The 26,462-nt window shown below is 21.6% G+C and overlaps 1 protein-coding gene and 1 long non-coding RNA gene across 3 annotated transcripts; one reads left to right on the forward strand and one right to left on the reverse strand.

The window, feature by feature from the left end:
- Positions 1-400: 400 nt before the first annotated feature.
- LOC100867437 (uridine phosphorylase 1) lies at positions 401-26,218 on the reverse strand. 2 transcript variants are annotated; one of them, XM_086910171.1, is made up of 6 exons: positions 26,016-26,218; positions 11,084-11,207; positions 6,696-6,857; positions 4,826-5,011; positions 3,877-4,209; positions 401-3,069 (listed from the first exon to the last, which is right to left on the reverse strand). In XM_086910171.1, the coding sequence occupies exons 1-6, from the start codon at positions 26,048-26,050 to the stop codon at positions 2,887-2,889; spliced, it is 1,023 nt and encodes a 340-aa protein (XP_086766297.1). In that variant the 5' UTR covers positions 26,051-26,218; the 3' UTR covers positions 401-2,886. The 2 variants fall into 2 exon arrangements, with proteins under 2 accessions (XP_086766297.1, XP_086766296.1); XM_086910170.1 differs by lacking the exon at positions 26,016-26,218 and adding an exon at positions 15,099-15,431.
- Positions 15,137-20,601, forward strand: LOC147657393 (uncharacterized). Its single transcript, XR_015292588.1, has 2 exons — positions 15,137-15,555; positions 20,439-20,601. It is a non-coding gene; the product is annotated as an uncharacterized LOC147657393 (long non-coding RNA).
- Positions 26,219-26,462: the final 244 nt, after the last annotated feature.

A 26,462-nucleotide genomic window follows, 5' to 3' on the forward strand; every position in this document is an offset into this window, starting at 1 on the left:
ACATTTCTAAATTATGTATTTGTATATACTTTAGGCTGTTTACAGAACATTGAAATCGATTCAAAACATTCGATATGTCAAGTAGCAAAATTTGTCTATACGAATATCAATATTTTTTTTATTCGCAATTACCAATGACTTGGAGATCATAATTGATTAAGAATAAATGGCGAGATAACCTCGATTTCATGTTCTGTTGTTTAACTCCCAAGAATTTAATATTATGAAGGTAATTGTTTACATTCGACGTTCAACAATGTCAATGAAGGTGTATTGTACAATAACATATGTATAACATTGCTAACTACGATTATACATGGATATATTATAAACACGATATAAGGGAAATTGATAATCACAAAAATATAATTAAATATTGTGTAGAACTTCCAGGCTGAACTATGATCATAACACCAACAATTTTTATTAACAATTATGATGACTTTTATGCAAAGTTGTACAATAAACATTAAACTGATAATTGTGCGTAATTATGATATATTTTACAAATGTTCATCCGTTTTTTTATTTTCAAATTATTAAATATTAATATTTTGAACATGTCGATTTTTAACAAAAAAATATTATAGAAAAAACTTACTAGATAGATACTTTTCAAATTTATGGCCCTGAATTTTTTGTGACAATGATTAAAATAAAAAATTAATATGATATTCATAATAATTTCATAAATAAATTTAAGAAAAACAAATAGTATGATTAACATTTTTGTTGATTGATATAATCTACTATTAGTTGACATAATTTACTTAAAAATTTGATACACTTAGCGCGTGCTAGTTTTTTTTTTTTCATAAAAAATTCATTTAACTTTTCGAAATACTAAAAGTTTATAGCAAGAGCCTAAAATAAACTTTCGTTAAAAATTTTAACAAGTATAAGGCGTGATTGTTAGAGAAATATTTATCATTGAACACATTCATAGAATATACAATTTATGGAACATTGTTACAAATTTTATAAGCAATTTAAAATTAAAAATGTTTTAATATTTTTCTATCTGCATTCATTTCATTATTTTAAATAAATTAAAACGTTATAAGCTATAACGTTCTATCTATGTACATAAATCAAACATTTAATACATATGAAATAAAAAATTTTACAATATTACTAAAACTTAATTATTTTTAAAAAAATAAGTAAAAGATGTGTTTATAGTAAACCTTTAACAATCGTCATTATAATAATGTATAATAATATAGCATTTAATTATATTTAGACATTTGATAGCTGTTTGATCAGCTATTGTTTTCTTACTTTTATCTCATAACAAGAGTCATTATATCTTTTGATCAACAAATTTCTATTGAAATACAAAAACACATATACTTTAAAAATATACATATATGTGTATATATATAACACGTAATTCTTAAGAATAAAGCCCAAAACTGCTAAGTAATAACGTTAGCTACATTTAATTTTTTTATTTAAACTCCTTACAAAAGGAGTTTATAATTCTGCTTTTTTGTTTTTTTATAGAAGAAATAGCAACTGATTGTTTGATGGCCAACATTTTTAATATGTTTGCAATTGATTGCAAAACTTCAACAAGTTATAATATTGAGACAGGATTAAGAAATTCATTATAATAAATTAATCTTCAAATTTATTATTTGGCACTAGAGAACAAAAAAGTCAAAATTTGTATTATTTCATTAATGTATTTATATTTCTTACTTTTTTTAAAATTTCTAATCCAGTCTCAGATGAACTTTAAATATTAAGGTTTTTATACGTTTTATACAGATAGTGTACAATACATACATATACGTATAAAAACCTCATATAAATGTTGATCGAACGAAAGCACATGCTATTACTTAACTATGTGGAATGTACTACTAAATTTCTAATCAACTACTAATACATAGAATCTTAACATTATCGATAAGATATTTTATACGTCCTTAAAACACAGTTAAAAGAATTTGCAGTTTTATAGAATTAATAAAACTGCGAATACTATAGGTCTACAATAAATCGTTCATAGATTTACTATAGAACTTCAGCGCCTTATGTAAAAAATATGTGTTATATTCGCGTGTTTCAAACATAAAAATCTCTTGGTCGATGAATGTTAATCTTCTTTATATGTGATATAATTATAATCGCAGCCTGAAATAAAACTTTCAGAAAATACACGGACAATAGATATGTGGCCAAGTATGGTCGTCATTAAGAATGTAGATATATCATGTACTTTGGTAATTATATGTTTAAATATCTTGCCTGTTTTGTACTTGGATCACTGCATCATAATAATGCAGTAAAACTGATGAGATTTATGATTCTTTGAGCTTCTTTTTCGCAATTATCGTAAAACTTAAAAAAGGAACTTTAAAATTTTAAATTAAAAATCGTATAAGTACACAGTGTTTAAAACTCAATTAATTATATAAACAAAAAAAAAGACATTAAAAATATTTTCTACAAGATGCAAAAAACTTCTTAATAAGTTAAATGATAACTTATTTTATCGTCAATATCGAATTATTATTTAATATTGATAATTAAGTATGCAAGATTTACTAGAAAATGTCACAATATATAACTTAAATTTTATTTTTATATCTAAATACTTTTCAAGAAATACTTTTTTGGTACAAAACTTGCATTAAAGAACTAAATAATAATTCATTTTATAAAAAAATAATGGTAAAACATCTTCCATTAAATTTTTTATATGACAATGATACTTGAACATATGTAAAAGAATAAAAGGACGTTTGATCAGTACATCAATCGTTGATAGAATTAACAAATCCGTGCGTTTTCATTGTACTATAATAGTACATTCTTCTCTTAACAAGATCCATAATGATTTTTCTTAGCAATTCCTGTATTTGATATGTCTTGAATTTAATCATAGTTTTCCGATTCCTGTTGTACCAATTTAAACCGACGTGGACTCTTGACACACATCGATCCATGACCTTCTAAGGAGAGGCGGCCTTTTCGTTGAAGATATCTCGTTATATAGCGTGCGATTAATTCTTGCGGTCTTATTTGCCATTCGTCCAGAACTTCCTTTGGTGCTAATACCTATAATAACAAATGTAAATTAAAAATAATATAATTGTTAAGAGATATTACTGTAATTGTTATATTACAATCTAGGTTTAAATATGATAAATATATTTAACATAAATATAAAAAATTTTTTAGAATTAAAAATATTAGTATGGATTATTTATAACAAAAGTAGAATAAATAGACTTTATATTGAGATATTTAAAGATTTATATTTATATTATATTTAATTTAAAAATATTGATAAATTCTATTATATTTATTCATGTTTCTATGAATTTAAATATATTTAAATTTATCATAAATGATTTAATATTTCTTTACTTGTTATTAACATGTTTTTATTTTTTTTTTCAATTAAATTAGATTATTAAACTAGAAAGATTTTTATATTTCATTTTTTGAATTTCTTTATTAGTACTTTTATTAAAATTTTTAATATTTCAAAGAAAAGATTTATTTTAAGTCACTTTTAAAATTATAAAATATTATTTACTAATAAATTTTCAAAATCATATACATAATTTAAAATATACACTATAAATTGTCTAAAATAATTTTTCCAATTTTTAAAATTTAGAATTAACTTTCTTTAGTTTTTACATAAATAATAAATAAATTCCTAAATCTATTACCAATAAACTTCATTAAAAATATATTCTCAAAAGGAAATATTTGTAAAAACATTTAATTATCTAAAATCAAACAAATTGAAATTTGTAAATTCATTAAAAACTAAAAAATATGTGATGTTTGAATTGATATATTTATATCTATAATTTATAAAATATAAAATCGGTTTTCACAACGTGAAAATACCTGATCTCCTTTGAATCGATCTATCAATGTTACACAAACAACAGCAGCTTTGATGCCCGCATGATGTGTGAGAGCAGCAAATGCGAGACTCTCCATTTCTATATTTATTACGCCAGCTTTATGCAGCTTGTTTAAGTATTCTATTTTTTCATTTTCCGTGAATTCGCAGAATGCACCGTCCATTCGGCCTTGTCCTTCGTAGAAGTCGTAAGTACACATCGTTTTACCGATTACAGTGTCATAAGGATTGTCACGATGTGCTAGTGTTTTCAAATCACGAGCCAGCTGTCTGTCTAATTTAGCAGGTCTTCTTACCATTTTACCAAGCACGGGCTAAAAAAAGCAGATAAATTAATTTATTATTTTACTAATTAAAATATATTATTGATAATATATTAAATTATATATTAAACGATTATTTCATATCTTATTAATATTTTTTAACTCTTTAATAAAGTATTTTTCAATATTTTTAATATTTTCAACAATTTAATATTTTCTTTTTAATATCACATATGATCATATTTTTTTTAATTCGGAAAAAATTATTTTAATCTAGGGATGATATTTTTAATGTACAGACTCTTGTAGATTTCGACAAAATTTATATTAAATTATTAAAACTAAAGAAGCTAGCTTATATTAATTAATTTCAATAAATTAAATGTATTCGAAAAATATAAAAAGATTTGATTCGTTCTTAATTCATCTTGGAAATTTATACATAGCAAAATATCAGTAGCACGAAAATAAATCGTACGAATCTTATGTCGTTCACGATGGATTAATAAGTTTATACGTATATTAATATTGTAATATATATAATATATCACCATTATTGAAATACATAATGTCGAAAAACGTGATTTTCTTAAAACAAAGTTTTCTTCCAGAAAATATGTTGCCACAAGAATAAGAATATGGAGTTTTTCTCAGAAGAATTTCTTACCAGTTCCAAATAAGACTTCAGCATTCCGTCGACTGCTTCTTCAGAAATGACGACAGTGCCACCTTCAAGGCCAATTCCTCCGCATGTACCAATCCTGAAGAATATTGGATCTTTCACCTTTGCATGGTACATCAGTTTAATCACTTCGTGAAGCAAAATTCCAACCGATGGTATGCCCATTCCATGCTAAACAGAAAAATATATTCTCTGCATTCCCCTTATGCCAATCAGATCAAGATATCTTCCTATCAAAAGATTTTCAAATCCTTTTAAATTTGACGTATCTGCTACGTGTATATATCGTGTAATATGCGTCTAGATTTCAAGATTAGAATCTTATTAAAAGATAATTTAATAAGATAATTTAAATCAAAGTTTGAATCATGTTAAAAAAATGTTATTCAATTAACACATGTATATGGATCCGAAATTAGCAACAATTTATATAGTAGGTCATCGTTCGTAACTGTTCTTAATACCTTTCTTGTACTCTCTCGCACTTCTATCTTTATCTTCATCTATCGCAAACTTAAATTGCTTGTAACTTAATAATAGGTCTTCATCAACATTTTTGCATACCAACTTTTGTGTTTGTTTTGGTCTCTAAACCGTCCAAAGATGTCTCGCGAATATTCTATACATATAAAGATTAAAAAAAGAACTTGAGGAACAATTCTTCCCTCTGAATTTTCCTTTCTTTTTATTCGTCGTATGATAAACCATCGCAATTACTTTTCGCACCATTTGCAAAAAATGAACTGCATTACGATCATGGAATTTATTCTATATTTCTCGCATCATTCAACGATGATGTACACAAAGTATCGATAAAAAACAATTTATTCTATAGACGAATCGAGTGAAACATGGTGAAAGAAAAAAAGCGTATGATTAGCGTGGAATACTCGACTCCATGTTTTTCCTTCGACTGGAATCTTGATTATAGTTTGATTATAACTCGAGCATATATTATCTCATATGATATTGATTAATATTAATAAAATGAATCTATAATTCTTCTATTTTTTATTTATATCGATAACTAAAAATTTGATATTTAGTTGAAAGTTTTTTATTAATTTAAACTTCCTTCAAAAAACAAGATTTTTCTTTATTTCTCTAATCTTTTTAAGAGAAATGAATTTTTTAAATTCAAAACAAGATCAACAAATTATCTCTTTAAAATAATATATTGAATATAATATTTTATCTCTTATCCCTTAACATTGTGGAATATTATTTTAAATATTTTCAAATACAATATATGTTTCAACGAAAATAAAAATAAGGAAAATTTTAATGTTTATTCTTCTTGGATGAATTTGCTCGAGAATATTATTTTGAATTTAGAAGAGAACAATTTTCAACATCTTTCCAAACGTTTTTTCGACATAATTATATAAGCTAATTACACTCGAACCGATCTTCGAAATGCAATACTCGATTAAATTGAATCCGACTTAACCATGAGCAAATATCGCATGAGAATATTTCATTTGATTTCAATGAAAGCTTTCCAATTTCAACTACGCTTTCGTTTCGAAAGTGTAACGTTTAATTAAATCCAGGTTAAATAATATAAATACATGACATTTTGAAAAATAATTAATTCAAATTATAACGCGAGAAGGAAACGATGTATGTTTATAACATTTTGTAAATTATACAAGCTAAAATTAAATGGCATTTACATATTTCTACATTAAATCAATATCTTTAAACGTTTCGCACGAAATTTTACTCTTTTTCAAATTTATACAATAATTAGAAAATAATAGTAATAAAAGTAAAAAATCAGAAGATATTAATTGTTAACATTTGTTGACATTTTTAAGAGATTAAAAACGGAAATAATATTATATATACTTACGCTAATAGAAAGAACCGGTCCAACTTTATACATGGAATAACGATACGAATACTGGCTAATATCAAGAAGTGTTGTTCCAGCTGGAAGCTTATGACCTATTTCCTTCATTATGTAATTAGCGAATTGTTCCATACGCTTCGGCGTTCCTCCCATACACACAAACTGTAAAACAAAATATGTACAATAATTTAAATCGTATTTGTTTATTTAATAATTATATTTTATTCTATAAATAAAATATAATACAATAGTATTCCATTTACACGAATTTATCGAGGAATAAATATGAATGATTATCTAGTTTATATAAAAGAATTTCACAAAGTACTTTTTGCTTAAATGTACATTAAATCAAATATTATAAGTTTAGGAACAATTTTGCGAGTACAACAACTGCTTGATGAATTAACTTTTACTTATTTTGTATCAAAGATTTTAAATCTATAATTTGAAATTTATAGATTTTTACTATTTTCTTTTTACATATCATCTAATAAACTTTTTAACTTGCGCTTTATTCAATTTTAAAAAATGTATTCTGAAAGATGATTGAAAACTTTTTGCTAGAAGTTATATTATATTATAAAAACGTTATGGACAAATATTCTTTGATAACAAAAGCATAATTATTATTTTAAAAATCGCTTATTGACGACAGCCGTGCAAAATCTCCATTGACAATAGCCATATTAAAAAGATTAAAGAAAATTTTATATTGCGTTTTGTTTGGTGAAATATGTTTCGTGCATACATGAGTGAGTTGAGAAATCGTTTTCATCGTTAAATGAGTGAAACAAAACCAGAGCGAGACGCGTCTTTTGGTGTTCGTTACGGTGGAATTGCTCTTTTCTTAAATGGAACATTCGTACAATTCGTGAGTGAATATAGTTGGCGTGCAACATACGTACGAAATAATACCTCGAGGATTACCAACCCCCCGTGTAGTCGAGGAACGCGCACAGAAGTTTCGCCTATTGTTCTATTTAGGTCGTGAAACACTGTACTTTCTACTTTTAATGGCGAACTCCTCATTGATCTCTTTATGAATACACAATTTCGTTGATAACATGAAAGGAGCCGCCGCGATAAAAAAAAGTATGTGTTTGTAAATCGTATGTTGATGACGTTCGTCCAAAGCAGATATTTAAGAATTAATTTAAAATTATTTTTTTTAAATGGAAAAAAAATCCACTTTTGAAATAATACTAATTATATCCAAGTTCACACAAAATAAATTCATTTATCGTTTTCTACGATTACTTGTCATTTGATTTCGAGGAAATTAGTTGATAAATAAATAATGGTTAATAGCATCAAATATTATTAATATTATTAATAATCCAATCTCATTTAAAGAGCAAATTTACAATTAATAAATAAGAAATGTTTCGTCAAATAATCAATTCTTATTATTTACTTGTCCAATTTAATTAAAGAAAATAATATTATTTGAAACATTGATTATAAAATAATGATTATTGTTATTTGAAATAAATTTCGCCCATATTTGATTCAACGACATAATATAATAACAGTTCATGTTAGTGAATCAATAGTTTATTAAGAAAATGTAGGAAAATTTGTTTTTATTATGCTTTAAAAAAATTCAATCTTCATTTATATCGAGTGTTTAAATCATTCAAAGAATCAATATATCAATGTCAAAAATTTTCCATCATCTTCAAAAGCTTCGTCCATTATTGAATTTATGAATTTTATATAATATTTACGATGATTCATTTAACTCTGCTATTTGAATTTACTTGTAAACGTGTAATTTTTCTGAATAGATGCAAATATCTTCAAAGTTATAGCATTAAATGCTAACGATGCAATTTTTCTGCGGCTTCAAGTGATCCACTTTTAAATATCTCAAAAGGAAAGAATCAAGTACTGTTGATAATTTTTTCAATATTTGATATGTTACTCGTGTAGAATATACATCGTGTTAATATTATTGTTAATACGATAAATGTGATAATAAAGATAATAATGTTTGAAATAAGAAGTTAAATGCACAATTCGACAAAAGTTTCATCAATTTTTATCGAAGAAAATATATATTTTTATTTCAGTTTTTAATGGAATCAGCAAATATAACAGATTACAATTAAAAAATTCAAGATAATAGCTCGATAAAGAAAATAGTTTGGTAAAATATAAAAAAGGAAATTCTTATATTTCCATTTTTCTTAATTTAGTAATGATGAATCTTTTTTTATTGAAAATTAGTTTATCTAAGAAAATATGACAAGCTAATTAAATAAAAATCAAGCAAATTTTTGTTTAATTTTTAAACAATTAAAAGACTGACGTTCTAGATCTATTTCTCGTTACTTTCTCAAGAAAGATGTTCTCGCATATATTCGAAGATAGACTTGAAAAGCGTATTATGCAAAAACAGTAAAATAAATAAATATATATTACTAAATCATAAAATAATTTTATCTAGACTGTATTTAATGTTATCTCCTATAAAAATTTATATTTACATAAACATTTGCAATTCATGATAATCCAATCAAATAAATTAACATACGATCAATGATTAATATATTACGTCAAAGTGCAAAGATGTATGATATAATCGTTTATTGATCATAATAATAATACGCAAAATCAATAGATTTGCTGAAGCTATGTAACATTGGAAAGACAATAGAAAAGAACGTTCTAATAATAGGTACTAATATATAACAATAGAAGACAATAGCACTCCGTAGCAAATATTTGTTACTTATAAAATAAAATTGATAATAAGAGAAACTAGAGAAATTAATGATTATTATTACAATATGAAAAAATGCAACTTTTAAATAAACTTTGAATTTTGAACATTGAAAATGATTTATTCTTCAATGATACATGTGTTAAAACGTATAAAAAAATTGAAATATTTAATTGAACTTTTTTTTTTTAATTTATGCGCAATAAGACATTCTAATTATAATAGACTCAAGATTTTTATTAATAAATAATTATAATAAATTTAATAAAATATTGTCATTATTATATAATAGATATAATTAATAGTTGAATTTCGCATAAAAATAATTCAAAAATGAATTTGTCAATAGAAAAAATCAAGAAAAAAGAAATTTATGAATAGATAAAAAAATGATATACGATATAAATAATATAAATAAAATAAAATATAATATTAGTTAATACAAATAATATAATAGTTTTTAATATTAAACTATTATTATAATTATATATTATATAATTTATAGTTGGAAATAAAATTTCTAACATGATATCTCGCAACTTTTGATATCACAAATCATTTTCTAAGAATTAATACGATTAATCTTAATTTTTTATTTAATTATTTTTATAGAAAATTTTAAACGCGTGTCTATTTCTGATATCGCAATATTTTTCTAATGATTGTAACATTTATTAATTATAATATTGATATTTAATGAATAAAGATGACTGAAAATCCATTGCAAATATTTGGAAAATATTAAAAATAATTTTTTTTTAACTATGAAAAGAAAAATCACAAATTATTAAGCTACCCAAATAAATAAGATAAATACTATACAAAAAATTGAGAAACACTACTACTTATTATACAACATTATACAACTTTATGCGTAGTTTTTCATTATCAGTTATGAATTAATTAAGTATTAAACATTATGACATACTTTATTTCATAATATTGGCAGATAATGATTACTACTATCACAATATAAACATAAACATAAATATTAACTTATTGCAAAATTTGTAAAATAATCTGAATGTACTATTTGAAACATATAAAATAGTAAAAATTAAAATTAGCCAAATATAATAGAAAAATATAAGAACATTATGATATGCCATAAAATAGGAATCATTAAAAGTTAAATAAAATAGGATATAACACATCTTATCTTGGATTAAGTAAATAGATAAAATTTAATATTTTTGTTCAAATATTATAATATTTATGTGTATATATATATATATATATATATATATATATATATAATATATTATAGAACATAAAATCAATAAAAGCAATAATTTTTATAAAATATAAATTATTTTGTAATTTATTGTTTTTATTCAATAATTAATTATAATATTTTATAAAATATTGTTCTTTTTAAAGTTATATCTTTTGTTCAACTAATAGGATAAAATAGTATAGCTATTTAAATAAAAATTTAAATTGTTATATATATACTTTATTAAAATCAATATAAAAATATGATTTGATTTTTAAATGATTTATATGTAAACTACATAAGAAATAATTGATTTATATTAAAATAAGAAATATTAGTTAAATTGTTCAATAATTAGTACTCAAACATCTATTCAATTATCAATTTAAGTATCTATTCAATTATTCTATTTTGGTGAAAAAATTGATTACTACTTTCATTTACCTTGACGTCTCCAAACATTTCAACGAGATCGTGGGAACCACTGCCCAGAGCAAGATGATAGAGTATATCTTGATCCATAAGCTCAATATTTGGGTTTCGAAGTCGCACGGATCCATCTCTGTATCTAAAAAAACAAAAAATGCAAGCAAAATTAGAAAATTAAAAAAAAGTTATATAATTCAATATAGAATTCAAAAATAATTTAATTAATTTCTTGTTTTCGCATAAAACTAAAATTCAATAGAGACTTAATTATCAGTTAAATTATCCATATTATCAATATCAAAGATGATGCAAAAAAGATGATCTTTTTGATGATAGTACGATCAAATTTCTTAAGATTAAATTTTTTCTAAAAAAAACCTCTAAATTTTGTTTATTTTCTTTTTTCTAATAATCTGTACAAATTAATTAAATAATAAACTTATTATAACTTAATTACTTGTTTGTTTAAATGCGTTGTTTTATTTTTGAAACTCGAATTCAATCGTTTATCTCTCTAAATTAAATTTTAATTGCTATTTCGAAGTATATATATTATTTGATAACTATCTCTTTTCTTTTAAATATTATAATTATTTGAATGTTGAAAAATAAAAGATGAATGAATGAATTATCTCAGAAAAATTTTACAATTAAGTTTTATACGATATGATTTATATAATAATAAAGAAAAAGAAAAAAAAATTTTTTTTATTTTCTATTTATTATTTATAGATCATTAATAGATTAATTTCATATCTTTTTTTCCTTTTTCCTCTTAGATAACTGCTAAATTGAGAATTTAAATATCTGTTGCTTCCGTTAAATTGCAAAATCCCATCCGTAGTTTGTAATTGAACGGTGTTGCAAAATTAAGTTTACTCGTAAACGAGAAGCATGATTTCCTGGTAATTAAATCAAACTTCAGAATTGGATATATTAATGGAATCGTAATTTATGTAGTTAAATGTAAGCTAGAATTCAATTAAAAGTAGTATCATTAACGAACAATACCATTCTTATTTAAAATAATAAAATAAAATATATAACTTTACAACATAATACAATTTTCTGCTAATCGAATGAATTCTATCATATATTCAAGAACTATTCAATTTAACTTAACCTAAACTTATTACTCAAAACAGATTTTTATTTTTAAAATTACTAAAATTATACAAATATTCGAGATATAATTTATATTTTTATTGAGATAAAAATATCTATTTATTTTTATATATAATTAATTATATGTATAATATAATATTTTAATATAATACTTTGATATTGTAATATATCTACATACATGATATTTTAATTCTAATTATTTAATAACTATTATATATATATATATATATATATATATATATATATATTATATTTACGTATAATAATATACATTGAAGAATGCTAGATTTAATGTTAATTTTTTTATGAAAAATTAATTGTTTAATTTTCACTTTTTATGAAATTTGCAAAGATAATATACATATATATAAACATATATGTATATTCTCTTCCTAAAATAATTATATTGCTGTTAATATTATTTTTTCTTATATATTTGAATTGATATTTATCTTTGAAAGACAGTAATAACAATAAACAAAAATTGTAATAATTAAAATAGATATACTATACCACAGCTAAAAAATATTAATATATTATAATATTAAATTTATTTCTAACTTTTGAATATTTTCATATTTTCAATAAAAATCATTTATCGAACATATTTTCTACGAAATTTCTTAAGACAATCAAGATATTGGTTATTCAATACTTTTATCAACTTCATTGTTCTACAAATTTCCATTTTGAAACAATAATGTATAAAATTTCGTATTTCCTAACATTCTGTTTTTAATAAATTTTCTCCTCTGAAATAATTTTTAAGAATTCAATATGTATATATATATATATGTATATCATTATTTTATTAATTATTAAATTAATAATTAAATTAATTAAATTAGTAATATTATTATTTTTAATAATATTATTTTAAATAATATATATATTGCATATGTTTATTATTAAAATTCTTTTTTTGATAATATTTTAAATTTTCTAAAGTATTTGATAAAATTTTTTCAGAAAACCAACAAGTTTTAAACATAATATAGCATGAAGCATGAATATAGTGTAATATAACAAGTTTTAAACATAATTAATTTAATTTTCATTATTCTTTATTGCTCCTCTACTTTGAGCTTTATACATCAATCTACATACTTTTATCATTATTTATTTTTATCGAAGGCAACTTTTTTCCAGATTAATTCTTACTCTTAATATAAAAACATAATTGATTTCTCTAGTAGTTTTCATTTTTTTCCCCATTTTTTTTTTTTCATAATTTTTATTTCGTTTTAGTTTAAAGTTATGTTTTAAACTTTTTTTTTTATTTTTTTTTTATTTTTTAAACTTACATGAATGATTTTATATAGATTAGAAATCCTTATTCACTTACATTTAACAATGCAATATTATCATATCAACTTATATATATAATAATGAAAATATATCGATGTTGATTCGATTTCATTAGATGTATGCAATTAGGCTCTTTAAAGAACAACAACCATTAAAGTCTATTTGTACATAACCATGTCGTGTCTATTGCATCTCAAGATTATGTTTTGGATTCGAATAAAATATTTTAATTTAAAGTTTAAAATTGATTCGATATTTAAAAATTATTCCAAGCATTTGGTACATAGATATATACAATCATTGAGGGCATACAACGAAAAATATTGAAACCTTTACATAATGAGAATACTTACATGATCTTAGGCATTAAAAATAATATAATTATCTTATCGTCATCTCGTTCATGCGTACTAGACTTTATACTTTAAAGCTCAATGCACATGACTTTCGCCGTTGCATTTCTAATGATATAATGCACATCATATGATTTCGTTACTTGAAAAAAATGTCGAATTGAAAGAAATATTGCAAATCTGCAAGAGTATTATATTGTCTGCATGTAGCTTATTGATACATAATCAAGATTTTGTTTTCCAATTAATTTGAATGGACCATTCAATTTACGTTGTTTTCTTTATTTGATCAATTAGAATTTAAAAAAAAATATTTGGAAAAATAAAAAATTGTAAATGTATATTGATTTAATTTTCGTATAAAATTATCTTATTTTAAAAATAAATTATTTTTCAAATAATTTAAAAAAAAATAATTTTAGAATAAGAAAATTTATTAAAATACTTTGGTTTAAAATTATATTTGTCTAAAGTTCATATACGAATTGACGTTTCTAGAAAATATATCTGCAGACCTTCTTTGGCGCAAACACAACATGTAATATTATATGTATATTTAAACGTTTACATCTGATGCTTATACAAAATCCTATCTTTAATCAATTTAAATCAATTTCATCAATTTAAAGTCAGATAAAATAATATAACAAAATACAGACTAAGAAACAAAAAAAATATTAAAATGGATGATATATGTACAATAAATTATTACACTTAAAACTATAACAACTAATTCGAATCTCAAGTTTATTGTATATATATATAAATTTCAATTCTATTTTAATGTATTATAATAAACAAAATACTTTATCTTTTCAATGAATAATTGAAATGAATAGAAAGAATTAATAATATGTAATGTATATACACATATAATTAATATGTATAATTAATATATATAATTAAATCCAAACATTTTTAAATAAATATGAATAATAATAATAATTTAATTTTTTCTGATAATTAACAAGAATTTAATAATACGGTATATATAATTGAATTATCTAAATATTTTAAATAAGAATGAATAATAATATTTATCTAAAGTTTTCTGTAGTAATTACATAGGTATTTTGATATAAAAACTCATTCATTTATATTTTTATTAACAATTCATTTTTTTTATCAAATAAGTGATTCGAATTTTTCAAACGATAATATAATTAATAAATTTATTCAATGTTTCTTTTTCTATTTCCACATATCTTATTCAAGAAAGAACAAAAAGAAAAAAAATCAAATACCTAACTGCAGGATCATACTCTTGTGTCTCTTCCTCGTCATTTTCAACCGGCGGTTTCAGTTGACATACGTGGCTTTCTTCGTCCAAGAAACGATTTTCACACGCGCAAGTAGGCATTTTGATCACTGAAGCTTTTCGATATATCGAGTACAAATACTTCCCTAAGCAGAATATTGAAATGACACGACGAATTGTACGAGGAAAAAAAACGAAAATTCGAAAAAAATAAAAGTGTGACTGATTGCACGACTTTTGCACGATTACACGTCGGAATCTCGCCAAGAGTAAAGCTCTCCGAACGATGTCGACCAGTACCGGTCTCTGAATAGAATCTTTGCGATGCTTCGAGGGACTTTTATATCTCGATTCCCCTCTGGATCGAGTCTCGACCATTCCATATTCCCACCACGTCCTCTGTTGGCTGCCAAACAATCACGTGTACACGATGTTCGAAGCAGGTAGAAAAGAGAAGTCTTAGAAACTAAAACGAACAAGGAAAGTTGGTATACAAAAACATCGATTGGAATTTATTTATGAGATTGCAAGTAATTTAATTTTGAGGTAGATGAAAAGAGATGGAATTATGAAACTGAAAACATCTTAGTTCGTCCAACGTAAAATTAAGTCATTTCCAATTTAAAAATCAAGCCTCGACACAAGTTTTTGCATAGCAATTTTCGTATTTGTTTCAATCTCTAGAATTATTCTTCAAATTTTAGTTCGTTCGAACACTGTGTAAAACATTTGCATCGAATATAACTGCATAACCTATAAATACATAACTATAGTGTGCGAATGGCTACAAATGCATGTAAATTGAATATATTAGAAGGAATTGAGATTGTATAATCATTGAACCATTTTTAATGCATGATTCTTTCGGAATTATTGATAGCGATTGACTAATAGTTATGTGATAGAGAAATTTGATATTCTTCGTTACTACATTTAGTTATTCATGTGTTCACTACGTGCATCATGGATTTAAATCGATAAATATTCAATAATATATGATATTGATTTAAATGAGAGAATATTTATATATAAATTAAAAATTACATTCACAATTTAGAAATAAAAAACTATCATAATAATTTACAATATAAAAATAGATTTTATTTTATTTCAGATGGAAAATTATTGTTAACATATTATAGAACATGAATATTTTGTAAATGTGTTAAGTTGAAGATATCTGATATGTTTGTATTTGGTCCTGAAAATATTTCAAATTCATCTAGATTACACATTGCAAATTTTGTAAACACTTATAAATATTTTATAAATATAAAAATATCGCATTAATCATGATTTGAAAGGAAGAATTATATTTTTTGATAAAATGATCAATAATATCAATAATAAAAATGATTCATATATACAATTCGTAAAAAAAAAATTAATATTAACTGATTAAAATATTAAATATAAACAGACAATAAAGAAATATTTTGAATATTCTTAAATCTTATTGTCAATCTTTATAATTATATTATATACTTATCAGCATCATATATTTATTCATTATTAATATATTACTATTAAAATTATTTTATAAATTGAATAATTATGTAAATATTATATATATACATATCTATCTTCAAAAAAAATTAATAAAAATGTTAAAAAATTAATATATTTTTTAATTACTTTTTAATATTATTTAGAAGAAAATTATTAAAATTATATTTTTATTTTTTTTATATTTTATAATTAAAATATACATATAATAATATAAATAATATATAACATAAATAACAAAACATTTTATATGAATATAAACTACAAACCATTTTTTTCTGAATTTCAAAAATATACATATCGTCATTCCCATTATTAAAAGTAAAAATAAGACAAAAAATTTTACAGTAATTTATCGATAAAATAATTTTCTAAAGAAACTGATAAATAAATAAACTACTGACTCAACACATTTAATTCTAAACTAGATACTTCGAAACTAGAAGTAAACATAAAACTTTCAGTAACAATATTACTATATTTTTCACTAAATTTTCTTTATCTTAAAATAAAATAAAAAATGAAAATAAAGAAATTTTTGTTATTAAATTTAAAAAATATAAAAAAATTACAGTATCTATATAATAAATAAATATTAATTATTTTTAAAAATATAAAATATGTTCATACATACGCATCATATAATGATAATCTATATTAACGTTGCCAACGTTTATACATACATGTATACATAAACCAGTTTAACCTAAAACGAAGACAAATCTTCTTTCAGAATTAAAACCTGTCAAACAAGAAACATATTACGTGCAAAAATTCAAAAATTTTACGAAAAATTTCTTTTTTTATCGGTATTCTGCTCAATATCTTAATTTATCTCTAATTATAAACATATTTGATGAATTAACGTCAATTAATGATACATTGTTTGTATTTTATTCACAAACAATTTATTAATAGCATTTGAAAAATTATAATTTAGAATTTTAAAACTAATAAATTGAAAAAAAATATATAATTCCGGTTTTACAAATATAATATAATATATTTGAATATTTTTATAGTATTTTATAAAATTTTATATCATTTTATATCATACATATTAATGAATGAAGTTGATTATTTCAAATTATTTTTAAGTATATTGATTTTTTTCATTTCAATTATTAATTGTTAATTTGCAAAAAAAAATTGTAATGTATATGTTCATATTTTATTGAGGTTTCGTAGGGTTCGTTAAAAATCATATTTTATATAATTTGATTCAAAAGTAATTCAGCTATATTTATAATAATTTATTCACGTTATATTTTTAAAAATTAAAATAATCATTAAAAATAATTTCTCTTGAAAATACACCAATGAAGATTTTCTTGAAGCAATATTTTTCAATTTCTTTTGAAGAAATATTTGATCAATTATAGGTATGTATTTTTATTATAGTATATTTCATTGAATATTTGAAATAATGATCTTACAAAAAAATAAAAAGTCCCAAAGAAATGATGAATAAGAAAATACCCTAGAACCTAGGGAATACCCTATAACTATAAAGTGTTATCTTTAACAAGTTTTCTTACAATTAAAAATTCATTAATAGATAATTTAGTGTAAAAAGATAATAATATTTATAATAGTGATAAATACCATTTGTGTGAACTAAGTCTATGTTTGCAGTTTTAATTTTTATTCATTAATTCATTCCAAGTAATTCACTTAATATTTTATTTCTTATTTCTGCAATTATTTATAGAAATAATTTATTGTGATTATTATATATTATAGAGGTTAGAATATTGTCAATATATTCGCTAATGTTTTTAGAAAGTTGATTCTAAAGTTCCAAAATAATCACGAAAATTAATACACAAAAATATACACAAATCGATTGAACCTTACTTATTATATTATATTTATAATATTATTATATTATAAACAATTTAAATTTGCGTTAAATGAAGCGAGACGGAATAAAGAGATATGTCAATGTGATAAAGAGAGGAAGAGAAAGAGAGAGAGACTTATATATTAATATTATATAAAAAAATATTTTTCATTAAACATAAAAAAAAGCTTAGCAAATAAAATCTTCAATTCTTTGAAAATTAATTTAAAATTAAAAACTAAATTTATATCTTTTAAATTTCCGAAATAGAAAAGAAATTTAATGTAAAAAAAGATTTTCACTAAATACAGATAATTTATTATTATTATATGTTTATTTTTAATTCTTAATACAAAATGGATATTAAGCATTATAATAATAATAATAATAATAAAATTATATGTATATTATAATAGATAATGTAATAATATAATCTTTAAAACTCTAGATATCTTAGTGAGATATATTTACATTTTGAAACATTATGTTATCGATTTGTCTATCAATTGTCTGGTCAGTGCAGATTTAAGTTTACTTGACATATTTTTGAGATATTATTTGTTTAATGTCTCGTGAATGTAAAAAATGAAATCAAAAGTAGATTCAATAAACTCGTTGTTTTAAACATCTGGAAAATTGTACAATTATATGTAAAATTATGCAAATATTTTTCAAAATAATATTTTGTACGAAAAGATAAAATAAATAATTTTTTTTAATTTATTTATTGTAATTTATCACGTTTAATTTTAAATTTAATATCCAAAGTAAAATATCAAAAGAATATTAATATTTATTTATATTAATATCTATATTAATCGTATAAATGACTAAAGTAATTAAAATAGTGAACTTAATAATTAATTTTCCTTTACAATTTTAAATAAAAACTAAAAAATAAAATATTATTTTACAATTATTATAATGAATTTAATACAAAATATTGTTATTTTATAAAGTAAAATTTCTGCACAATAAGTTGCACAAAGATTAATTTTAATTTCAATCGATAACGTTATCATTTAGAGGAGTGCCATATGTATACCATCAGTGATATACGTATGTAATCATTGACAAGATCTGTGATACATGATGTTTTAATTGCAAAATATTTTATTATTATATCGATAATTGATATCAATAAATACATATGTTTTTCACTTTCTTCAACAATTCTTTTAACAACATAATAATAGCAATGATAAATTTCTTTGAATTATTGATAGTATTATTTCGTTGAAAATATGATACAAAAAAGAAAAAAAAATTATATTAGAAAGAATAAAGTAATACTAGAAAGAATAAAGTAAGATTGATAAAATGAATCATTTCTTATTTATATATTATAATGAGATTATTAATGAAAATAAAAGGAAGATTTTTCAAAATATCTTTCATCAATGTTTTTTTATTTAATGAATATTTTTTGCATCTGCAGTTACAAGAAATTCATAAACATATATATTTAAATGAAATTTATTCTGGTTTATTTTGAGATTTTTAAAAAATCAAATAAGTAAGTTATTTAATATAAAATAATCATAATTTCAAAATATTAATGGATATTTATATTTATATTGTATTTTTAATTCTGATTCAATAAGAAAAAATAAAATAATTCATCGATAATAATATATATATAGACACAATTCACTAACAAATAATTAAAATTGATTATATTGAAAAATAAAATTGTTATTATAAAAATTATATTTTCGTTTAATTCAATATGTAAATAATGATTTTTATTTGACATTTTATAAAATATTATTTATTCGAATAAGTTTAATTACATTTATGTAAAATAAATATTTTAGTAAAAATTATGATATTAGGATAATAGAATGTCCGCAAAATTTTAAATAATAAAACGTTTGCATTCTACTGTAGTACAAAATACATATTAATGTATCATCTGATTTGCTTTGTATAACATATATGTTTTTCCAAGTTAAAAATATTTTACCTTGTTTGCAGATATGCTTCTTTCTCAGTTGCAAAACACTCCTATTTTGTGAGAAATATAAAGAATAAAAAGAAGAATACGTGAAAATGAATGTTGTTCATCAAACAAAATACGCTGTTTCACATTTATTCTGAAAAAAATATATGCATATTCATATCTAAAAGAATAACATAAGTTCACATGACACTTCCTTTTTTGTTACCTAAGTATCCAACATATCTTCCAACTTAAAATTCATAATATATAATTTCTATATAATAATATATAATATATAATTTGATAAGATAAATTTTAATTAATTTTAATAAGACATATATATTATATAATATATTAAGTTATTCGTTATATGTATATACATCATCTACATACATGTATATTTATGTATTTTTGTTCTTGTTCAGAATTATATAGGGTTGGCGTACTGCTTGTTTTATCGATAATTTCTATACTGCACGAACAGTTTCTATTTATTCTCTGCTGGAGGTCGATTAACATTTAAAGTAAAAGTCCAACTTTGTACAACATTATCACCTTTAATACATATAATAGTGTACTTTAATACATACAATAATGTACTTCAATAATAATTTTCATATTTGATAATAATTTGGTAATGTATATTAAATATATATATATATTATTTTTATATACAAAAATCATAATATTGTCTTTTATTTTTTTTTATTAATATCTTTTAATTATATTTTATATACTTATAATTAAGTAAAACAAAATAATTAGAAAAGAAATAATTAAATATGTCGTATATTTTGGTTTTAAAATTTTATTGCAAAAAAATACGAAATATAATTAAACAAGAAAAGAGAACATGATAAATATAATAAAAATATCTACATAAAGATACATCTATAAGGAATTCTTATGAAGTTAATAAATAAGCAAATGTTATGTCTAAATGATAACGCAATCAAGATATGCGAGATAATATCAATTGCAGAAAAGATAATAAAAAGAAGTTCTTTGAAAATCAAGAGAAGGATATGTAGAATTTTTTCTCGAAGATTCTTTTCTTCTAAAATCCTCATCTAAATAAGAGATTAAAAAGGATAATTGAAAACAACTTGTAAAAGTTTTTTCAAAAAAAAGTTTAGAGTAAAACACGAAGCTTCTTGTCAAGATTACTCGAATTCAATGCTTCTTATTCTTTGAATCCCATAAATCGTATTTAAGAGCACAACAAAACGATAATAAAAATTTATTTTACTTTTTTTCTTCTTATATTTTATTCTTTTTAACCAATCTTCAGGAAAAAATTATTATAAATTCAGGTATGTTGTATATATTATATGATGTATATTATATATATCAATATAAAATATGAAAATAAGTAAAGTTACATAAATATAAAAGAAATATGTAATCATAATTATATCATCTTTTTTTTTAATTTTCTAAACATATTTGGTAACATATCAAATTTCAATACTAAGAAATTGATAGAGATGATCAATATATGATCAAAGAATAAATGATATTCTATTCAATGCTACTAATTTTTATTCGTTCATGTAGATTACCTTGTACTTATTCTGTCTGTGGAAACACAGCAGAAAGTGGAAATCAATAAGGCTCAGTGAAATCACCATAAAATACCTGAGACTTTCTATTCAAGTAGGAAACGATTGTTCGAATACACGCAAAGAGAATATTTTGGATACTTTTCATTTGAAATAAAATAATAAACGAAAAAAATATTTCAAAATAAAATAATTATTTAAAGTAAAATAATAAGTAACATTCAATCTTGATTTATATGTATTTCTATTTATTTTACACAATTAAAAGATTATAGAGAAAAATACTTTTATCTTAAAATTTTTTAATTATTATATTATATGTAACGTATTAAAACTTTTATTATTATTTATTCATATTGATCATAATATTATTATTATCATTTATTTTATTTGTTTTTCAGTTTAACAACTCATTTCTCATGCGCCAAAAATATTTTTCAAATACCAGTATATCTGATTTTTTCATATAACTCTATAACAGAGCACTTTTCAAATCGAATCGTGTCTCACCCTCTCGAAACACAATGAAATAATTCTGACATTCTATTCTCGTCGTCATAGAAACCGAAGAATCAGACACATCAAGGGTGCGGCCAGTAGGTATATTCATGGCAAACAGTGCGAAACAAAATTTTAAATAGAGATGTTTGCTTCCGATAACAGAAAATAACAGAAAACATAGAAATTACCATTTATCACAATTGAAGTATTTAACGAAAACTACTCTTGTCATTATTTTGTTTTTTTTCTTTTCAATAGAGCAAAAATATATTGCAGTATTTATGGTTTTTTTTTTCAATTAATTTCAATGTTACATTGCATAATTACAATAATTATCTACAATTATATTGCAGAAAATTTAAATAAATTATAAAATTTTCATTCTTATAATTTATAATTTGTGAATCAAATTAAAAAAATCTCCAAACAAAATATTTCCAAATTGTATTAATATTATTAATATTTAATTATATTGAATATTCTTTATTAAATTGTAGAATTGGTTACTTTGTTATTAATGTTATCATATCGATTTATTACGTTATTTATTAAATCATTTAGGAAAATGATGATAAGCAATAAAATAAAAATCTTGCTAATGTAGAAACGTAAAAATAACTTTAACTTGACAAAATGAAAAATAGATTTTAAAAAGAAATTTGATGTTATTAGATAATTTTAGATAATTTTTATTAAGCAATGAATATATATATACATAATTCGATTAGTTTAAATTCGATAATATTATTTTTAATTGTCTTTGGTGTTTATTTATTAATAAATAATTAAATATACGTATTGATTTTTCTTGAGCGCTGTAACAGATTCACGATAGTTATAAATATCTTTGTGACATAATTTATAAAATTAAGCAGAAATTTTCTAGATATTCTACATAATAATTAATTTCATATTAATTATTTTTATGAGTATAATATTTTACGAAGATATATTATACTAATTAAATTTATTTTGCGGTATATAAATTTATATTATATGTATAAATATATATACTACATTGCGGTTATAATTAAATTTGAAGTTTGTATTTATTAAGTTATTGCAGATAAAATGCTTGAATTCTTAAAGAATTAATTCAAACTTTGATTAATATTATTTTTAATAAAATAAATGTTAAAATGTTTGAAATATTGTTAATTAAAAATTATAAAATATATTTCACTCTAAATAACAATAATTTTTACTGTTTTTTTTCAATTAATTAAAAAATTTTATTATCGTGTATGTATAATAGAAAATACAAAAAAACAAATTATAATCCATATTTAAATAATCTTTTATGATATGTGAACAAGATTCTTTACGTAAGTTGAAGTTCTTGAATAAAATAGAATCATGTTGAATGATATAAGTGATACACGCGTTGTCTACATCCTGGAACGTATTAATTTTCTTTTATTTCTAATGTGCCTTTTATGCAGTTTAAATATCTCGAAAAAAAATTAAAATTCAATTCTTGTTTAAATCTAATAGATTTTCAATCAAGAAATTACATTTTTTAAAAAATTGGAAATATTTAAAATAACGATATTTATGATTTTAATTTTAAAAATCGATATCTATCAAATTAATAAAAATACTATTTATGAAATAATATTTAATAAATCGTATTTTATAATTTCAAAAAAATATATTCAAAAGTGTAAAATATTAATGAAAGTAAAAAAATATATGTATCGAATGTAGAATTTATGCTTATAAATATTTTAGTACATATAAAAATAAATCAATTGTATTCGTGTTTCTATGTCGTTGGATAATTCTAATTTACTAAAATATAAATTACGAATTTTGAATAAAATATTATTCATATAAAAAAATGATGAATTATAAATGAATTGACTTTTGAATCGTTACATAAAAATTTTAAAATATAATTATTAACTTCGTAAGTAGTACGATTTTAAAACAAAATCTATTTTGTAATTAATATCAAAATATTTTTAAAGATTTTTTATTCTATCTTTTTATTTTGTTAAACACTTTAAATAATATAATTATCACATCAAATTATATAATTAAATTTTCTTAAATTCAATGAAATACAATAATCATGTTAAGAGTATTAAATTTTAAGGGTATTAAAAACAGAAAATTTATTTATATATATATAATTATTATATTGAACGTAAATATATTAATGTATATTTCATGTAAAAATTTTATTTGAATTAATTAGAATTTAATTATTTTTAAATTAGAATCTAAAAATATCTATCGACTATAATGCTAAAATTTGCGTAAAAAAATTAGATTTCTTAACAGGAAAATCGATATTAAAAAATTACTTGCACATAAAAGTAATAAAATATCAAAAAAATTGTATAAGTGCAACTTCATATAGTTGCAACACTGCTTATATTATATACTAGTCATTTAATAATGAAAAGCATATTAAAATCCATATTCAAAATAAATTGATTAAAATTTAAAAATAGTCAAATTATTTAATAATAGTATAATTAATTAGATAATCTAAATAACTTTTAATTTTTCACAATTTAATTAAACGAATGCATAGATAACTAAGTTGAGGAAAAGAATCATGACACATGTATGCTATTACAATACATGGTTATATCACATCGATCGTCCATTTCGTTGCTGACCATTGATAGCTAAGATATATATGTATATGAACATGAATTCAAATATTTCTTTTATCTTTCTTTTAATCTATATAATAGTGTTTTTTAATATATTTTAATGTAAACAAATAATAAGTATATTTCATCGATATAAACTTCATTTTGCGTACATTTTATTTTTCCTATTTTTTAAATTTAATTATACATGCTATAAATTTATATTTATTTTGTATATTTTTATATATACAATTTTATTTTTCCTTATTTATTTGATGATATTTTCACCCATAAAATTAAATCTTTTAATTTTTTCACTTTATATTAGAAATCAATATTTTATAAATTAATTCTTATTTTCTATTAAATATCAATTTATTTGTATATAAAATCAAAGAAGGATTATAAAAACATAAAAACAGAACAAATATGTAACAAGCATTTAATAAATTTAATAAATACTATAATTTTATTGAAAGCATTACTCGGAATCCCATATATTGATAATTTTAATTGTATACTATTGAAAAAATTTATCGTATGTATCAAACAATAAAAAAAATATTGACATCATGAATAAAAACACAATGATGATTTTTTTAGATATATTGTATCATTATTTACATCATAAATTATATTTTCGAAAAAGACTTGATTTTCGAATCACATGTCTTCGCAATTATACACTTGTAGCTTCTATAACAATCTCATAAAGTTTCATAGGAAACACAATCATGTAAATTATTAAAATTGTTATTATGAACAATCTATTATTAACAACTATCATAATGTAACCGTTCACGCATCGAAAATTGTTTATTATCTCACAAAATTTTGCGCATAGCCAAGCCCTTTTTTGCAAATTGAACCAAAGGGAGGAAACACTCTCGTGGAGACGAAACTTAACGTAGAAAATATGATTACAAATGACAGAAACACTCACTCGTCAATTTCCTCCTCTTCTAGCAGAAGACTCATCTTTTCACTGCGTGGTTTTATTCACTATACAAGTACAATCCAGTGACAAAGCTTGACTCTCTCTACTGTAGGGGTGTAGTCCTTTCGATGATCCTCCGCAGGATTATACTTGTATAAACGACACCGCGATCATGTACATACATTGCGCGCGCGCGCTTTCTCTTCACTGCATCAGACATTCTTTTCACAGTACATTCTCGCCTTAATTCAACGGCATGTTTGGAAATGCGCCACTAGGCGACCCATTTTCTCATTGGCCTATGTTTTACAATAGTCTTGTGCGCGAATTACAAATTTTTCTATAAGAATCTAATATTTTGATTTAAATTCATAATTTATTTATGTATTTTTGATAACAAAATTTATACAATACAATAGAACATAAATTATAAATAAAGAATGAATTATTTAA

The sequence above is a fragment of the Apis florea genome, unplaced genomic scaffold (assembly GCF_048593485.1).
Source record: "Apis florea isolate Af1SG1 unplaced genomic scaffold, ASM4859348v1 contig_3170_pilon, whole genome shotgun sequence".
Classification (NCBI taxonomy): Eukaryota; Metazoa; Arthropoda; class Insecta; order Hymenoptera; family Apidae; genus Apis; species Apis florea.

Coding starts and splice junctions, on each gene's coding strand:
- LOC100867437 (XM_086910170.1), bottom strand. CDS start 15,214: ATGCCTACTTGCGCGTGTGAAAATCGTTTCTTGGACGAAGAAAGCCAC. Junction 6,858..11,083: donor AAATGTTTGGAGACGTCAAG/GTAAATGAAAGT, acceptor TTTGTTTTACAG/TTTGTGTGTATGGGAGGAAC. Junction 4,210..4,825: donor TGAAGTCTTATTTGGAACTG/GTAAGAAATTCT, acceptor TGCTTTTTTTAG/CCCGTGCTTGGTAAAATGGT.